We start from the raw sequence: 17886 nt of genomic DNA, 5'->3' as shown, positions 1-17886 counted from the left end.
GAGTACACAGTCCATTCCATGTAAACACAGCCCACACCATTTTGGAGAGCCACCATCAGCTTTCACAGTGCCTTGTTGACAACTTGGGTCCATGGCTTCACGATGTCTGTACCACACTCAACCCCTACCATCAGCTCTTACCAACTGAATTCAGGACTCATCTGTGCAGGCCATGGTTTTCCAGTTGTCAAGTGAAGGCCATTGGCCACTGCAGTCTGGTGAGAGGTATTGCCTAAAATTTGGTATTCCTGGCATATTCTTGACACTTTGGATCTTGGAATATTGAATTCCCTAACATTTTTCCATAATAGAAAGTCTCATGCATGTAGTTCTAACTACCATTCCACATTCAAAGTCTGTTAATTCCCGTTGTGCTGCCATAATCTTGTCAGAAACTGTTTCACATGAATCACCTGAGTGTGACGACAGCTTCACCAATGCACTGCCCTTTAATACCTTGTATACGCGTTACTGCAACCACCTGTATATGTGCATATTGCTATTCCATGAATTCTGTCACCTCGGTGTAGTGTAAGGTATGTAAAATAGTAAATGTATTTCTAATTACCTGTATGTAAGGGAAAAGACATTCTGATTTGTCCTTGTATTAACAACTGTTTATTGAATATAATAGAGGGAAACATTCCACGTGGGAAAAATAAATCTAAAAACACAGATGATGTGACTTACCAAACGAAAGTGCTGGCAGGTCGATAGACACACAAACAAACACAAACATACACACAAAATTCAAGCTTTCGCAACAAACTGTTGCCTCATCAGGAAAGAGGGAAGGAGAGGGAAAGACGAAAGGATGTGGGTTTTAAGGGAGAGGGTAAGGAGTCATTCCAATCCCAGGAGTGGAAAGACTTACCTTAGGGGGGAAAAAAGGACAGGTATACACTCGCACACACACACATATCCATCCGCACATACACAGACACAAGCAGACATTTGTAAAGGCAAAGAGTTTGCCTTTACAAATGTCTGCTTGTGTCTGTGTATGTGCGGATGGATATGTGTGTGTGTGTGAGTGTATACCTGTCCTTTTTTCCTTTTTTCCCCCTAAGGTAAGTCTTTCCACTCCTGGGATTGGAATGACTCCTTACCCTCTCCCTTAAAACTCACATCCTTTCGTCTTTCCCTCTCCTTCCCTCTTTCCTGATGAGGCAACAGTTTGTTGCGAAAGCTTGAATTTTGTGTGTATGTTTGTGTGTCTATCGACCTGCCAGCACTTTCGTTCGGTAAGTCACATCATCGGTGTTTCTCAACTGTTTATTGAAACACATTTGACAAATATCAGTTGAGTAATATTGAGATCTTGAAAGTGTCTTTTCTTTGAACTGTTCAGTCAATTTCCTGAGGATTCTGGCTTTTTAATCCAACTCATGCATAAAATTTGATAATAATGCAAACTTTTTTAGGCAAAAGACTACCGCATGAATATATTTTAGGTAATGCATGTTACCTTTGCTATATTGAATTTTGCACGTTTATTACACATCCGTATCTACGCTGAATGAGTTATAATATTTCACTGATAACTATTAATTTGTATCATAATATGCCCTGTAGTATGGCATTCATCTGTAGTATGATATATGAAATGTAAAAGTTGTGAATTCTTTGCGTTTGGCTGTATATTAATTGAAAACTGAAACTGGTTGGAATACATGTGAAAAATTCAATACAGCAAAGTTAACATGAACTTTGTAAAACTGACAATAAGGCACTCTTTATCAGATATCATGATAAAGACTAATGACGGAAGTGCAGAAGTGAGCAACCCCATTCAACTGCTGCCCCCCCCCCCCCTCCACACACACACACACACACACACACACACACACACACACACACACACACACACACACACATCCCCACCCAACACTGGGAGTGGGAACTGTAACATGCCAATAATGCACACACAGGGCCAAGAGTATTGTTTGTATTTGATTCAAAGTTGTATTGGACAACAGGTGCTAAGAAACAACATAATTTCAGGCAAACACATTAATTCTGGATATCTGAAGAGCAACCCACAAAGCATTCCATGGCCTGTATAGCATAATAATATGCGGGATTTACTCATTGCAACAAGTTTTTTTATGTATGTTAAGGCTACCAGTGGGGCAAATTTTAGTATCCAGACAGTTGTAGATTGCACACAGAAAGAAATACATAACAGATGAATTTCTGAATTCCATCTACAAGTGTTCCTTTTTTTGTTATTGTTGTGATCTTCAGTCCAAAGACTACTTTGATGCAGCTCTCCACACTAAGCCTCTTTAGCTCTGCATAACTATCACAACCTATATCAACTCGAGCCTGCTTACTCTAACCAAACCTACTCTCTCTACAAATTTTATTATCCGCACTGCCCTCTGTTACCAGATTAACTATTTTTCCATGCGTCACAATGCTATTTATCAACTGATCCCTTCTTGTAGTCAAGTTCTTTTGTTGATTCATTTCAGTACTTATTCATTAGTTGTGCAATCTACCCATCTAATTTTCAGCCTTCTTGTACTGTGACATATTTCAAAAGCTACTAATCTTATCTTTACTTTTTATCATCCATGTTTCACTTCCTCATAAGGCTACATTCGAGCCTGTGAGAAAAATAATTAAATTTACGCTGACTGTTAAAATATTTCTCTTTTTGAGAAACATTTTTATTGCTGTTGCCAGTGTGCATTATATCCTCTGTACTTTGGCCACTGTCAATAATTTTGCTGCCAAAATAGCCAACCTTGTCTGCTATTCTTCGTACCTCATTTCCTAATCTAATTCCCTCTGGATCATCTGATTTAATTTAACTACACTCCTGGAAATGGAAAAAAGAACACATTGACACCGGTGTGTCAGACCCACCATACTTGCTCCGGACACTGCGAGAGGGCTGTACAAGCAATGATCACACGCACGGCACAGCGGACACACCAGGAACCGCGGTGTTGGCCGTCGAATGGCACTAGCTGCGCAGCATTTGTGCACCACCGCCGTCAGTGTCAGCCAGTTTGCCATGGCATACGGAGCTCCATCGCAGTCTTTAACACTGGTAGCGTGCCGCGACAGCGTGGACGTGAACCATATGTGCAGTTGACGGACTTTGAGCGAGGGCGTATAGTGGGCATGCGGGAGGCCGGGTGGACGTACCGCCGAATTGCTCAACACGTGGGGCGTGAGGTCTCCACAGTACATCGATGTTGTCGCCAGTGGTCGGCGGAAGGTGCACATGCCCGTCGACCTGGGACCGGACCGCAGCGACGCACGGATGCACGCCAAGACCGTAGGATCCTACGCAGTGCTGTAGGGGACCGCACCGCCACTTACCAGCAAATTAGGGACCCTGTTGCTCCTGGCGTATCGGCGAGGACCATTCGCAACCGTCTCCATGAAGCTGGGCTACGGTACCGTACACCGTTAGGCCGTCTTCCACTCACGCCCCAACATCGTGCAGCCCGCCTCCAGTGGTGTCGCAACAGGCGTGAATGGAGGGACGAATGGAGACGTGTCGTCTTCAGCGATGAGAGTCGCTTCTGCTTTGGTGCCAATGATGGTCGTATGCGTGTTTGGCGCCGTGCAGGTGAGCGCCACAATCAGGACTGCATACGACCGAGGCACACAGGGCCAACACCCGGCGTCATGGTGTGGGGAGCGATCTCCTACACTGGCCGTACACCACTGGTGATCATTGAGGGGACACTGAATAGTGCACGGTACATCCAAACCATCATCGAACCCATCGTTCTACCATTCCTAGACCGGCAAGGGAACTTGCTGTTCCAACAGGACAATGCACGTCCGCATGTATCCCGTGCCACCCAACGTGCTCTAGAAGGTGTAAGTCAACTACCCTGGCCAGCAAGATCTCCGGATCTGTCCCCCATTGAGCATGTTTGGGACTGGATGAAGCGTCGTCTCACGCGGTCTGCACGTCCAGCACGAACGCTGGTCCAACTGAGGCGCCAGGTGGAAATGGCATGGCAAGCCGTTCCACAGGACTACATCCAGCATCTCTACGATCGTCTCCATGGGAGAATAGCAGCCTGCATTGCTGCGAAAGGTGGATATACACTGTACTAGTGCCGACATTGTGCATGCTCTGTTGCCTGTGTCTATGTGCCTGTGGTTCTGTCAGTGTGATCATGTGATGTATCTGACCCCAGGAATGTGTCAATAAAGTTTCCCCTTCCTGGGACAATGAATTCACGGTGTTCTTATTTCAATTTCCAGGAGTGTATATTAGTTCTTGTACACTCCAAAGATGAAATATCAGTACTTGTGGTGTAGATAAACAGCTTACAAAACAGAACTCTAATACCTCACAGGGAATTCCAACCAGCTTCTTAAGGAATTGACAAGTGAAGTAGGCCCATTTTCAAACTTAATTTAATGCAGTCACACTATGAGAGAATTTTTCCCAATAATTTGAAGAAAGCAATAAGTGACACCAACCAACAATAGAGGGCAGTAAAACTAACTTACAAAACTAGTGCTCTACTTCACTCAATACTGAATGTAACAAAATTTTAAAACTTATTCTGACTTCAAACATAATGGTCTGCACCAAACCGAATGTGCTTCCTAAGCCTATTTTTCCAGGAGCAGTAGGATACAAATTACTATCATATAATTCTGATTTACATTTTCTGTGATTCCTCGAAGCCACTACAGGCAAGTATAACAGGCAAAGGCACATTCTCCAGGTGAATGAAGGCAACATCTATGTAAATTAGACACAAACCCTAACATTCCTTTCTCCCTCTTCTATCATGAATACCTATCACAGATTCAAAAAATACAAACCATATGAACTTAAATAATCTCCTCCACTCCTTGTGCAGAGGTAACCAAATTGATTCAGTGCTTCTTAATTTTTTTAAAGCATTTGAATCAATACTACACTGATGTTTGTGTGGGAAAATTTACTCATATTGGATGTTTGGTTAGGTGTTGCAATGTTACTAACCTGGTGATGTCATCACATGCCCTTGGTAGCACATGAAGAACTCAGGGAATGGTTAATGTTGTTCATGAGCCAACTGATAACAAATGCACAAACGACCATCCATTTTTGTGGTTTTGGTTTAGAGCATGCGGTTCTCAGATACCTGATTTTTGAACCTTTCTCATTGCATGAAAATGTTGCATTATGTTGGGATGATCACAGTTCATCACATTTGCGAGTTCTTAGGTACACCGGCGTGGGTCATTGTTCAATAAACTGCCAATTCATGTTCAGTCTATGGATACAAATTCTTTTAAAATTAAGTGGTACAGCTGGCTGTCAGATCATCCATTCTATGACATTAAAGAATTCTTTGAGATGCCTGAGGAGAATATAAGCATTTAAAAGTTGTCTGTAGTTAAACATATTATTTTGTGCTGTGGTTAATCGTGTGTAATTACAAAGTTTATACTATAAACAATAAAATACCTTATTATATTAGATTATAAGATAGCTTGTTGCGTTAGCTTTTAAAAGCTATCCTTTGTAATTTGGTACACTGCCATGCTTCAAATGTATTTATAATGTATGGACAGAAGTTTATTTTGTTATTCTGTATGTACTAGTACATCTTGTATTACGAAGCCAATATCATTGTAAAATGATCTATGGTGAATAAAATTCTTGAAATTAATGCGTTTAAATGATTTTCATCAAACCCCAAAGTTCTTTCTGGATGTGGTATTATCTGTAAATTGTTTTGATTGATGCCTCAGTGGAGGCAAATTTTAGTTCTTGTTTTGTTTATTAAGTGTGCTGTATTTGAAATTCATGGCACTTTTTCTCCCTTCCCACACATGTGGGCATGGCGGCACTGCTCTGGCGCTAGTAATGTGGCCACAGGGCACAGGTCAGCAGCATTCCAAGGTGAGCTGACACCTTGTAGGGTGGAGGGAAGTCACTGACTCCATTACGAATGATAAATATCTTCTGGGTTCTAGCACTGTGGTTGTGGAGGAGTGGCCAGGAAGCCAGAGGCATGTCGCTTGTGGTCAACACGGCAGAAGCCTACCCTTTCTGGATATCCTGATCAAGAAACATGGACGGCATGCTGGGGCACACAGTGTACAGAAAGAAAACACACACGGACCTCTATATTAATGCCAACAGCTGCCACCACCCTGCGCAACGCAATTCTGTACTCAACACCTTAGTGCACAGTGTCAGGTCCATCTGCGACAAGGCAAGTTTGCCAGGAGAACTGCAACACCTCAAGGACACCTTCAAGAAAAATGGATATAGTGAGACACAAATAAGGAGAGCTCTGAATTCCGACCACAAGACGAGAGAAGAGAGACTGGATGAAGACAAAGCAATGGGTTGTGTGTTCTTGTCATATGCAGGTCCTCCAATGGCCAAGATCGCGAGAATTATCTAGAGACATGAAGTGAAGACTGTTTCCCGCGCAGCGGGAAAAATCAAAGACCTTCTCAGTTCAACCAAGGATCCACTAGGTCTGACAGCACCTGGTGTGTACAAGATCATATGCGAATGTGGGATGCAATATGTAGGACAGACGCAGTGTTGCATCTCACAGCACCTCAATGAACACATCAGGCATGTACGCTTGGGTCAGGCCAACAAATCTGCCTCAGCAGAACATAGTATTGACGAGAAGCACAACTTTGATTTCGAGGACACAAAGAAAATATGCAGTACAAACGGATTTTGGGACACAATAATGAAAGAGCCCATAGAAATACGGTTACACGACAACCTAATCATCCGTGACAGTGGCTACCATCTCAGCGCAGCCTGAGAACCTGCAATCAGGAAAATCAGAGAAGAATGTTCTGTTCCACTGAGGGCCACAGACGGAGCAGACAGAGATGGACCCCGGAACATGAACAGCCCCCCCTCCCTCCCCCACCGCGGGCCACTCCAGGCGCATCGGGCAATTCCACAGGCATGTGATTGGTCGGCGGCGGGATGCAGAGAGCAGTTGAGCAGAGCTATCAGCCTGCGACTGACGATATCCCGACACTTCGCCTGAAGATGATGGAGACGCATTCCATTCAAACGTTGCTACGAGACGACAACGCTACTTGGCTGACAACCCGTGAAGACTTCATATACCACTGATCCAATTACATTCAAGGCTCATTTGCCTACCCTCTCTGTGCATCATGGAGCTGGAGGGATTGTACTGTTGTTTGTATGCATTCCTAGAGGCTAAATTGATCATGTGGAGACCATTGGCTATTGTCTGGGCCAACAAAGCCTTCTCAGTTGCCTCCAAAATGGTAATGTGTAGTTGTATTGCATTCTCTTTGGCGTACCTGTGAGCAGTAATTTATAGATAGTAGTCACCATCTGATGTTTTTGGCAGCCAGTGACCGCTGAGAAGCTGATCTTCAGTGTTTTGTATCTCACTATAGTGGCTGAAGAAATGAATTATGCTGCTGTGGAGGTCACCAATTTGGCAGGTAACTTTCCGTGCTAACCTTTTCTACTATATAAGTGGCTGTACAAGGATGATCTTGCTTGAAATGACTCTTTCAATGAATGTTGCCAGATAACTGTGTACACAAACTGCATTGTTTATTTAAAGTACAGTCAAACAAACTGCATTGGTTATTTAAAGTACAGTCAAAGCTATTTAACAGTACTGGTTTACTTTTACCTCCGTTACTCCGGTGGTTGTACATAGCAATTTCCTGTGGTTGAAAACAATTATCAATAGAAAGTTTTCTAATATCTTAAAAAACACATGAAATATGGAAGCCATGAAGGTGGTTCAAAACTTTCTTTTTCTTGCATGTTTCATTATAATATTCATTTGTCAAAAAATGTGACTGTATGCTTAAGAACTGAATATAACAACAATGCAGTACAAATTTCAAATGTCTAGTTACAAAGCAGTAAATACTCTTAGGATCACATATGTAGTTTGATTGTAAGTTCTGGTTACAAACTAGCAATGAACACATTGTGTGTAGTGGGGCGATCACTCTGTTGTAGAAATAATTCCAAAGCCAAGATCGCTTAAATACTGTTTACTGGATAACCGGTTTCAATACACTAAAGGTGCCAACATCGGATCTGAATGTAGACTAACATTTATAAACCACTTGGATATAACGATACATGAGGTAGACCAGCTGATATAAATCATTGTCACAAAAAATAGAAAACAACTGCTCTCATGGTCATTCTTTTCCATAAGATATGTAAAACCGAAGTCTCAAAACTATTTGGTACATAAATGCTGCTTGACTTATAGTGGTTGGCATGGTGGGACAAGGAGCAACCTGCACAATTTAGAAAAGTTGGTGTTGGTGGGAAAGATCCAGATGCCACTGCGAAGTAGTTACTGAAATGAAGAACATCGTGTTGGGTGGTGTGCTTAGCAATAGGGTGGTCCAACTGTTTCTTGGCCACAGTTTGTCAGTGGCCATTCATGTGGACAGACAGTTTACTGGTTTTCATACTCACATAGAATGCAGCACAATGGTTGCAGCTTAGCTTGTAGATCAGATGACTAGTTTCACAGTTAGCCTTGCCTTTGATGATGTTTATGACTGGACTAGAGTAGGTGGTGGTGGGGGGATGTATGGGACAGGTCTTGCATCTAGGCTATTACAGGCATAAGAACCGTGAGGCAAGGGGTTGTGAATAGGAGAGGTAAGGATGGACAAGGGGATGGTGGGACTTCGGGAAGTAGTGAGTGACAGTCTAGCCCCTTCTCTGTTCTCATTCCAGCACTACACAGCCCTCTATTCCTCTAATGCACCCAGTTTTTTTACTTCGCTCCTTTTCCGAAATCCCCCCCCCCCCGACCACCATCTACCCAACTGACTGTACCTAGCTGCCCTATCCTCTCTCCACCTGTTCACTCCCACAAGCAGCACTTTGTGATCCTCAACCCCTACTCTGCTATCCCTCCCCCTTCCCTCTCCAGCCTTCTCCTTACCTCAGTACATGGTTGCCTCACCCGTCATGTGCTCTGCTGCTCGCAGTCTTCAGTTGCCAGAGACTGTGGTCTCGTGTGTGTGTTTTTTGTCTATTTTTGACAAAAGACCTGGTTGTGCGCACTCTCACTTTCCGACAGTCATTTTGTTGTGCCTGTCTGTGACTCAGCATCTCCACTATATGGTGAGCAGCAACTATCCTTTTCACACATATAGTACAGTATACCAATATGCAGAGAAGCAACAGATGTACGCATTCCGGAGGATTTTAAAACTTCGAAAGAAAGCCATCGGGTGTGTAGCAAAACTAATACTACAGGGATAGTGCAAAAAACAAATTCAATTAATTTAAAATATTATCTGTACTAAGTTTTTCTTTTAATGGTAAATTGTTGAGCATTTCTATATAAAGAGTTTTATGACCACAACATGAACTGGAGACGTTACCACATATGCAGGAAAAGATTGAGGGTGACTAATAGGTACCCTACAAATGCATGACGCCTATTTTATGACGACTGCCTCATAGCACAAAGAGTGTAAAGGAAATTAGCGCCTTCAAAAGGAAACTGAAGAAACACCTCCTCTCAGGATCTGGTCGCAGACAAATCCATAACACAAGTTATGTGATTTTAAAATTAGGAATGGAGTTAAGTATTCCACTTTTCATGTGGAAACAAATTTCCCACAAGAAGGAAAAAGAAAAACAAAGTGTAGTGCTGAAAATACAGAAATGAATGTATAGATTAAGTGTATTGGTGCAAATATGATTAACATAAATTTTCACTATGTATAAATGTCTAAATATTTTCTGCAGTAAGGCTAACATACATGATCTAAAACATTAGTTTTCAGTTTGTATAAATGATTAGTATTTTCTGCAGTAGGACAAAAGCATATAATTTGTAGACTTTCCTTATGTATGCAAAAGTGTTGCATAAATCAATGCAGGTTATTAGCATTTATCATCACAGTGCATTGCTATTAACTGTCTGTTAACATTATTATTACAAAAAGTTGTGTGTATATATCAGTGACAAATTTCTAATAAATTTGTTTATCTATATAAAACTGGCAAATGATATGTCTATGTTGGAAATGAGAATCTATGCTTTTGCTGTTATATATGCTCTTTGCCGTTACTGTGCAACGTATGCTTTTTATTCTTGGTGATCGCTTTATTTAATCGCATTAGGCCTACTGAATAACAAAGCAAAATACAAAAATATGATCTATAGGCAAAATGATAAACTAGCCAAGCAAGAACATCTTGACACAGCTGAATGTGGTTGAAGTTTTTGGACATATCACATGTTAATGGATTCTAAGATTTTGTTGGTAAATGAGGATATGGCATGTTCACTTGATATTACCTGAGGAAGCCTAATTGGTTTTTGTATAGTACATTGTGTTTGCTGAGGTCGTTACATCGCTGACCTATATGCTTATCATCATTTACTTGTTTAACTATTTATTATACTTGCCATTCTCTTAACTATGTAACAAATTTATCATGTAATTGCTCTATTATGTAATTATTTGTTTGTGCCTTTTACTTAAACATGCAGTGTATATATCTTTCATTTTTCTTGTACTTAATGACATTTGCAATTTTTTTTCTGTTATTGTTATTACTATTATTACTATTTTTTTAATTTTGATGAGACTGATTGCTTGTAAAGATGCTCAAAGGTGAGTAAAGCATTTGCATTTTTATCTGTAACTAACCTGTGAACAAATTTTTCTATAATTTATTGGAAGCATATTAGAAGGAAAACTGGGCAAATTAGTTACCTTTCTTTTACTATTACATGGCATTCTAACTCTTTGAAAGGTAGAACCCTGCCTTCATTCTGAGTCTTTTTTTGTAACTTGAATCTTATTCACATTTCTTTGGCGTTATAACGCATCCTAAAACCGTCAAATATTTTACTGCCGATTTACTATCCTATGTAATTTCTACATACCAGTATCTCCACTCTTCTTCTTCTTCTTCTTCTAATTCTACTACTGCTATTACTACACTACTACTGCTGCTGTTGCTACTACTACTACTACTACTACTACTATTATTATTACGCCATTGTATTAAAAAATAAATGTTTTAAACTGCTGTCAGTCACCTGCAGATAAGCCCCCAGGGCTCTAAATTCATCGTGCATTGTAATAAAATCACAATTAGTGACTCAAGACGGTTTGACTTACGATTTTGATGAAAGTAATAGTCACAGCAACAACAATGACAATATGTAAAAAAATGTAAATATGTAAACGAAAAACAACGTCGGTCCAAAACTTATACTGCAATGCATCCAGCCACTTTTCTAGTCCCCTTACAAAAGCAAGACGATCATTGTTTCTTGAAACTGGCCGAGTGTCAAAATCTGTTTATTTTCTCATCTCTAAGTTTTTTTTTTTTTTTAAATGTTCCTGTAAACCTAAGATCATGGTGAACATTTAAATGTGCCGCCACAATTCATCTTTCGTCATCTCCGCCATGCACCAAAACGGATGTTTTCATCTTTTGATTGTTGATATCGACTGTGTGTGATTATGTGCAAGGAGGTTATTCTAACGTCCTTGAATTACTGATTACGTCGCGTTGTAAAGGAAGGGTCCTATTCATCAATGCGTTCGCAGTTCTCACTGAAACATACAGTGTGTGTTGTGTGTGTGCCGTGCTAGCGATTTAAGTTGTGCACTGTGAAAGCCACAACTACGCTACAATGCTTGTACCTAAAACGTTAATTAGACACTTGATTAAATGCAGCTTGAGTGTTAGAACATATTCATCTGCTTTAAAATCAGCGAAATTAAGTGAAGTTTGTGTAGATTCATTAAAAGGAAATGACAGCGGAATAATAGTTCTTGGATTGAACAGGCCGAAAGCAAGAAATGCGTTAGGAAAGACAATAGTCTCGGAACTAACAGATTTACTGGAGAATTTAAAACATCTCGATGATGCTCGTGTAGTAATATTAAGAAGTTTGGTGCCTGGTGTGTTTTGTGCTGGTGCTGATCTTAAGGAAAGATTGGAAATGAAAGAAGATGAAGTATTGCCATTTGTTAATCGGCTTAGGTTTATTGTGAAATCTACAGAAAGTTTACCGATGCCGGTAATAGCAGCTCTTGATGGTCTTGCTGTTGGCGGAGGATTTGAGATGGCTTTAGGCTGTGACATTATAGTTGCGTCGAATACGTGCAAAATGGGGCTAGTGGAGACAAAAGTTGGCATCCTTCCGGGTGCAGGAGGAACACAGAAGTTACCTCGCCTCGTTGGCCCTGCTTTTGCAAAGGAATTAATTTTCACCGCCCGAACTATCAGTGGTGTTGAAGCTTATGAGAGAGGCATTGTGAACTACGTTGTGGAACAGAATGAACACAACGATGCTGCCTATCAAAAGTCACTAGCAGTTGCTAGAAGTATACTTCCTAATGCGCCGGTTGGCATTAGGATGGCAAAAAAGGCAATTAATAAATCAATGGACGTAGACATCAACACAGGTTATACCATTGAGGAAGCTTGCTATGCTCAGGTTATATCAACCAAAGACAGAATTGAGGGACTTGCAGCATTTAGAGAAAAACGACCTCCAAAATTTACTGGCAGCTAAGATAGAATTATTGAAAGAAGAAATCCTTATTTAGCCCTTCGTCATTTGTAGAACGAAAAGAACTACAAACCACTTGGAGATTAAAGGACATAGTTCAGTTTCATGTTACAATTACATAGTGACTGACTGCAGATGAGAACTATTTCATGAAATATGTAAAGCTTGTTTGAAACAGCTTCGTGTAAAATGGTTTCAGGTTTTCGGGTAAAGCTGTTAGTAGTTCCTTTAATCACAATCTGTTATTGTTACTGCATTTTTTAATTTGGAATTCTTGTTTGTGAGGTAACAGAAAAAAATCCTGAAGTGTGCACTGTGTTCACTATAAGCATTGTCTCAGTGTACTCACTATAAGCATTGTCTCAGTGTACTTGCCTTCCTTTTCTTAGTCCTTCAAATCACTTTTCTCAGAAACAATTATTTTTTATTCAAAAACATTGGTTTTGCCAGTTCACAAACTCGCATTTCCAATCTAGCTTACGCCATAGATGCGCTTCCACAACTAATATTTCTTTAAATTGTAATTTACTCATACTGATAACTCCGAGAATTCATTCTAGTTTCCTTTTTTATGTTAGGTACAAGAAAGTAATTACTTTGAACAGAAAGAACGCTGCTGTCCCTTATTTTATATCAATCAGTTCTTGTATTTATGTATTTAAAACAAAGTATTTATGTAAGTTTACACAGTCCACCATCAGCTATTTATATACTGTGATGTAGTACATTATTAAGTGGGATATAATTCCACTAGTCCAAATTATGTAGTTGAGCCAGGCATTAGGGCCTTCATTGGATATTGTCATTTTAATGAAAGATTCTGGATCTGGTGTTGACCTGAAGGTTGATTTGAGCATGGTGGTGCTATATTAGGGACGGTTCTATGGAGTTGACGTGCCTTTGCTTTCCTGTCATCTTTCAACAGGCTTATCTCCCTGTTATAGGAGAGTTACAGTTTAACATGGGCTGTGAACTGTTGTGCAACTTGATAGGTTTTTTCCCCACATCGCTGTTAGAGATGCTGTTATTGAATCTTGAGTGGAGACAGAGCCAATACAGAAGTGTCTGATTCCACCTGTCTGCTTTGACCCATGACGTCGTCAAGATGGCAGACACCCCTTGTCCCAGTATATACAATACGGCAAACATAAAGTCTAGATACACCCACAAACAAAGATATAAACATGCGAAATATTTCACTTCAACAATAAAATGAAACTAATGGAGTGAAAGTATAGGGTCTTGGGCAGGGACAAGGTAAATATACCATAATAATGTCAATATTCCAAAACAACAATACCGAAAAACAACAAATATGAAAACCTCGAGAATAAACCAGACAAAAATGTCCGAGAAATCTGGAACCAAATATTTCACTTGACTTATAAAGCTCGAAGGAAAACAATGATACCAGCCAGCCCCCCCCCGCCCTCCCCCTACCACCACCATACTAAATAACCAATACTGAAACCCACTGTAAACATTGCCACACACACTTGTCCTTGGTTTGAGAAGCAGAGACTCAGTGCAGTGTCAGGATTTCCACGCACTGCTGACACTTCACGCATTTCGCCAAGTGACCATATAAGTGGAGAACTTTATTTGTATATGCCATATTGTCACCCATTGAGGCTACCAATTAATGAGTAGTAAACTTCGTTGTAACATCCATATTGTGCTACTTTTGGTATATTAAAACTTTTCATGAACTTTTGGTTAAAAGTATTTTGTATTGAATACTTAGTCTGAGAGCTGCAGGCTGTTAATGTGAGGTCAATAAAAATAGCAAAACTGTCTATTTGGAATTGTTTAAAAGCCACTGTTTGGAATATTTTTTGTCAGTCAGGGGTCTCCTTTGACAGTGTAGTTGACTTGTATTTTTTGTTTCAAGGAAGTGCACACAGTGGAGACTGCTTTCCATTTTCTGGTTATCTGCTCATTTTTGTATATTGTAAAATAAAGCAACTTTTATAGTTTTATATTTAATACAGTTAGCTGCTCTGTGCAGTTTGTTAATGTGAAATTAAATACTGTATCGATTGATTAGTTCTCACTGTTATTTAGTTAGTGAAAACTTGGCAATTATTTTGAAGGATACAATTTATAGAGTGAGGTGGTATAACCAAATCAATCAGAATGTACCAGTACAAAATACAGGAAAAAGTCAGAATACAGAATATTATCCAGAATTGATAAAATAACAATAATTCATGGATTTAGTACATACTTACTAAAAACTAGAAGCTAAGTATGGTCTGATAAACATTACCAATTTCTGGCACTCATTTCATCTAATTGTTTGTATCTAAAGTTAGTATCAGTTTTCATTTTGTAAAATATAGTAATTGCTGATTGCCTGAGGCTGTTGACATTTGCTCACGGAATTCGTTAAATATTTCACATCGAATATTACATCCAAAGTGAATGAGCATTACCAATGAGGGTGTAGCAATTGCTGGTCTTCGGAAACTGTTGACGAAGTGTTATGATCTATTTTTTGCATTTGTTTGATAAACCAATTTTTGTAGTGATTACGTGAATTATATTATAAAATATAAAATTAAGTGCTGAAAATCATATCAGTGTAAAACTTTTTCATTGTTTGTGTTAAGTACGAAGTGTGTAAAAACACAGTTGGTGATCTGAGGTGCATTTAAATGGTTTTTAAGCTTCATGAAACTATGTATGTATATTAATCTTTTATACGAAACTGTGTTCAGTATAGCCTATTTTAAATTTTGAATAAATTTATTTTTTTAGCAATGGCAATTGTTATTCTTGAATACCTAGTCAAATCAAACTCAAGGTTAATAAATAAAAATGAAACCATATGTTATATGCCATTTTCCAACAAGCTCATTCTGTCAAACAGTGAGGTTATGATTTACAGGAACTGTTTCTTACTGAGATGTATGAAGACACCTTGTTTTTACACCAGTGTCCCGACATGAGGTGAGCATAGTTAGCAACAGGATGCTAGTTATTATTGTGTATAGAATTAATATTAAATTATTCTTCGCATCCAAGGCAACTATACACACAGAAGAGAATTTGCGGGAAATGGGGAGAATTGATCTTATGCCCTAGTCAACAATCCTAAAAAGTAGGTAAGTGAGAAACCATTTTTAGGAGTAACTGTGTTTCAGCTGTTACATTCTACTCTTGAAATTTGCAACATTTCATTAAATCTGTTTTATTAAAAAAAACAGAATACATGTGTCCTCACTTGACTATTTGTCATGCTCGGCTCTTGTTACAGTTGGTCTCGTACAGGGTGAACAGCAGGTCATTAAAGTTGCTTTTTTCTGTGAAATTGCTATATATTGTGAATTGGTATACAGACTAGTGATGCTCTTCTCGCACAATACAATTTAGTTTATTTATTTATTTATCGCCCGTATTATCACATTCATGATATTGGACTTGTAAAGTACAAAACAGTATAAAATATTACATATTTACATCGTGTACAAAATCTTATCATTGCTATTAACACATCTTTATAACAAAAACATTATTCTGTGTAATTTGATTATAAAATTATACACTTACATACAGATAGAATAAAAACTAGCAAAACCCATTGGTTGATTTTACTGAAACTATTTAGTACCAGTGCTTTAGTTAACTAGGCATAATAACATATGACACAAAAGCTAGATGCGTAATTAGATACATATATGGATGAAAGAAGTTTGGTTTTATCTAGGAATGGTTGGTAATTATGAATTTTTGTTTTGAGAGTTACGAAGCAGACCTACAGATTGGAGCAAAATTCCTGTTATTCATTAATCCTGAGAACTGTTGTTTATTAGTAAATTTTTCAGTTCTTTTTTGAATGTATTAATGTTTGTTTTTTTTTATGCAATCTGGAAATGCACTGTACAGAATTTTTGGTTTGTAAACAGCACTGTTCTGATATATTGATTTTCTGTGCACATCCCTATAATAATCATCCCTGTTCCTTGTTTGATCATTGAGGATCTCACTATTCAAAGCTGAAACTTGATGGTTTTTAATGAAGCAGATGCTTTCAAATATAAATATAGATGGTAAGGGTATGATTTCTAATTCCTTAAAGGTACGTCTACATGGTGCTCTGTAAGCAACATCACTTATTAATCTTACAGCTTTCCCTTGGAGCTTAAAAGACTGCTTTGCAAAAGAGGTATTTCTCCAGAACACTATACCATACTTCAGTAGACTATGAACTTAACACTGTTTCGGTATTGCAGCAATCTTTAACCCCTCTTATGTAACAGTACTTGTTTAATTTTTTGTTGCTGAATTTGGCTATTTGGCAATGTGAATTTTACATTGGTCCTATTTTTGTTCTTTATGTAGTTGAAATTCATCCACAGAGTTTTCTTGTGATTGACAACTAGACAGTTATCTTTAAACCATTTTTCTGCAACTTCTGCTGTTTTGTTGATTTTTTGCCACATTTCTTAATCATTCTTCCCTTTTATAATATAGTTGGTGTCATCAGCAAATAAAATGGTATCAGCTGTTGAAAACTGTTGTGATAGGTCATTAATAAAAAATCAAGAATAACAGTGATCCCAATACCAAGCCCTGGGGCATCCCATAATTAACACTCTATATTCAGAATGGTACACATTTCCATCCTGAGAAATTTGTACTCTTTGTTTCCTATCAGTTAAATATGACTTGAACCACTCATAGGAAATAGGACACCATAATTATACAGTTTTAACAGCAATAGATTAAGATTTATAACATCAAATTCTTCAAAAAGGTCCAAAAACAACCCACAGATCAGTTCCTTGTCCGCAGTGGCTTTTTAAACTAGTTTTAGGAAACTGAAGAGAGCCGTTTGTGTAGATTTGCCTTTTTCTGAAACCTTTCTGTGCATTGTTTTGGAAGCCTAGCAATCTGTCATACATTATTTTTTCAATTATTTTCGAAAATACAGATAACAATGATAGTGATCTGAAATATTTAATGTGAAACTTGTCACCACTTTTATAAACTGGTATTACTGTTGTCTGCTTAAGTTTACTTGGAAACAAACCAGTTTCAAAGGTGTCATTGATTATGTCCGCAAGTTGAGAGACAACAATATGAGTACTGTATGTAATAATTTTGTCAGGGATACCATCAAATCCACAGCTCATTTTACTCTTTAGTTTGCTGGTAGCCATTTGTACTTCTTTGTGTGTTATGGGATATAGGTACATTGTCCATTCATTTTTTGGAGATATTACCTTTGTCTTTATATTATATTTAGTGGTGATCAGGTTGTGGGCTATGTTAATATAATGATCATTAAATATATTAGCTATTAGAACTGGATCATCAACAATTTCATTTCTGCGTTTTATGGTGA

The 17886-nt window shown here is 38.7% G+C and overlaps 1 protein-coding gene across 1 annotated transcript; it reads left to right on the top strand.

Moving 5' to 3' along the window:
* Positions 1 to 11470: 11470 nt before the first annotated feature.
* LOC124797887 (methylglutaconyl-CoA hydratase, mitochondrial) lies at positions 11471 to 15299 on the top strand. Its single transcript, XM_047260986.1, has one exon. The coding sequence runs from the start codon at positions 11652 to 11654 to the stop codon at positions 12537 to 12539; it is 888 nt and encodes a 295-aa protein (XP_047116942.1). The 5' UTR covers positions 11471 to 11651; the 3' UTR covers positions 12540 to 15299.
* The last annotated feature ends 2587 nt before the right edge of the window (positions 15300 to 17886 follow it).

This window comes from Schistocerca piceifrons, chromosome 5, assembly GCF_021461385.2.
Source record: "Schistocerca piceifrons isolate TAMUIC-IGC-003096 chromosome 5, iqSchPice1.1, whole genome shotgun sequence".
NCBI classification, from domain to species: Eukaryota; Metazoa; Arthropoda; class Insecta; order Orthoptera; family Acrididae; genus Schistocerca; species Schistocerca piceifrons.
This window is presented reverse-complemented; position numbering and strand designations above follow the sequence as displayed.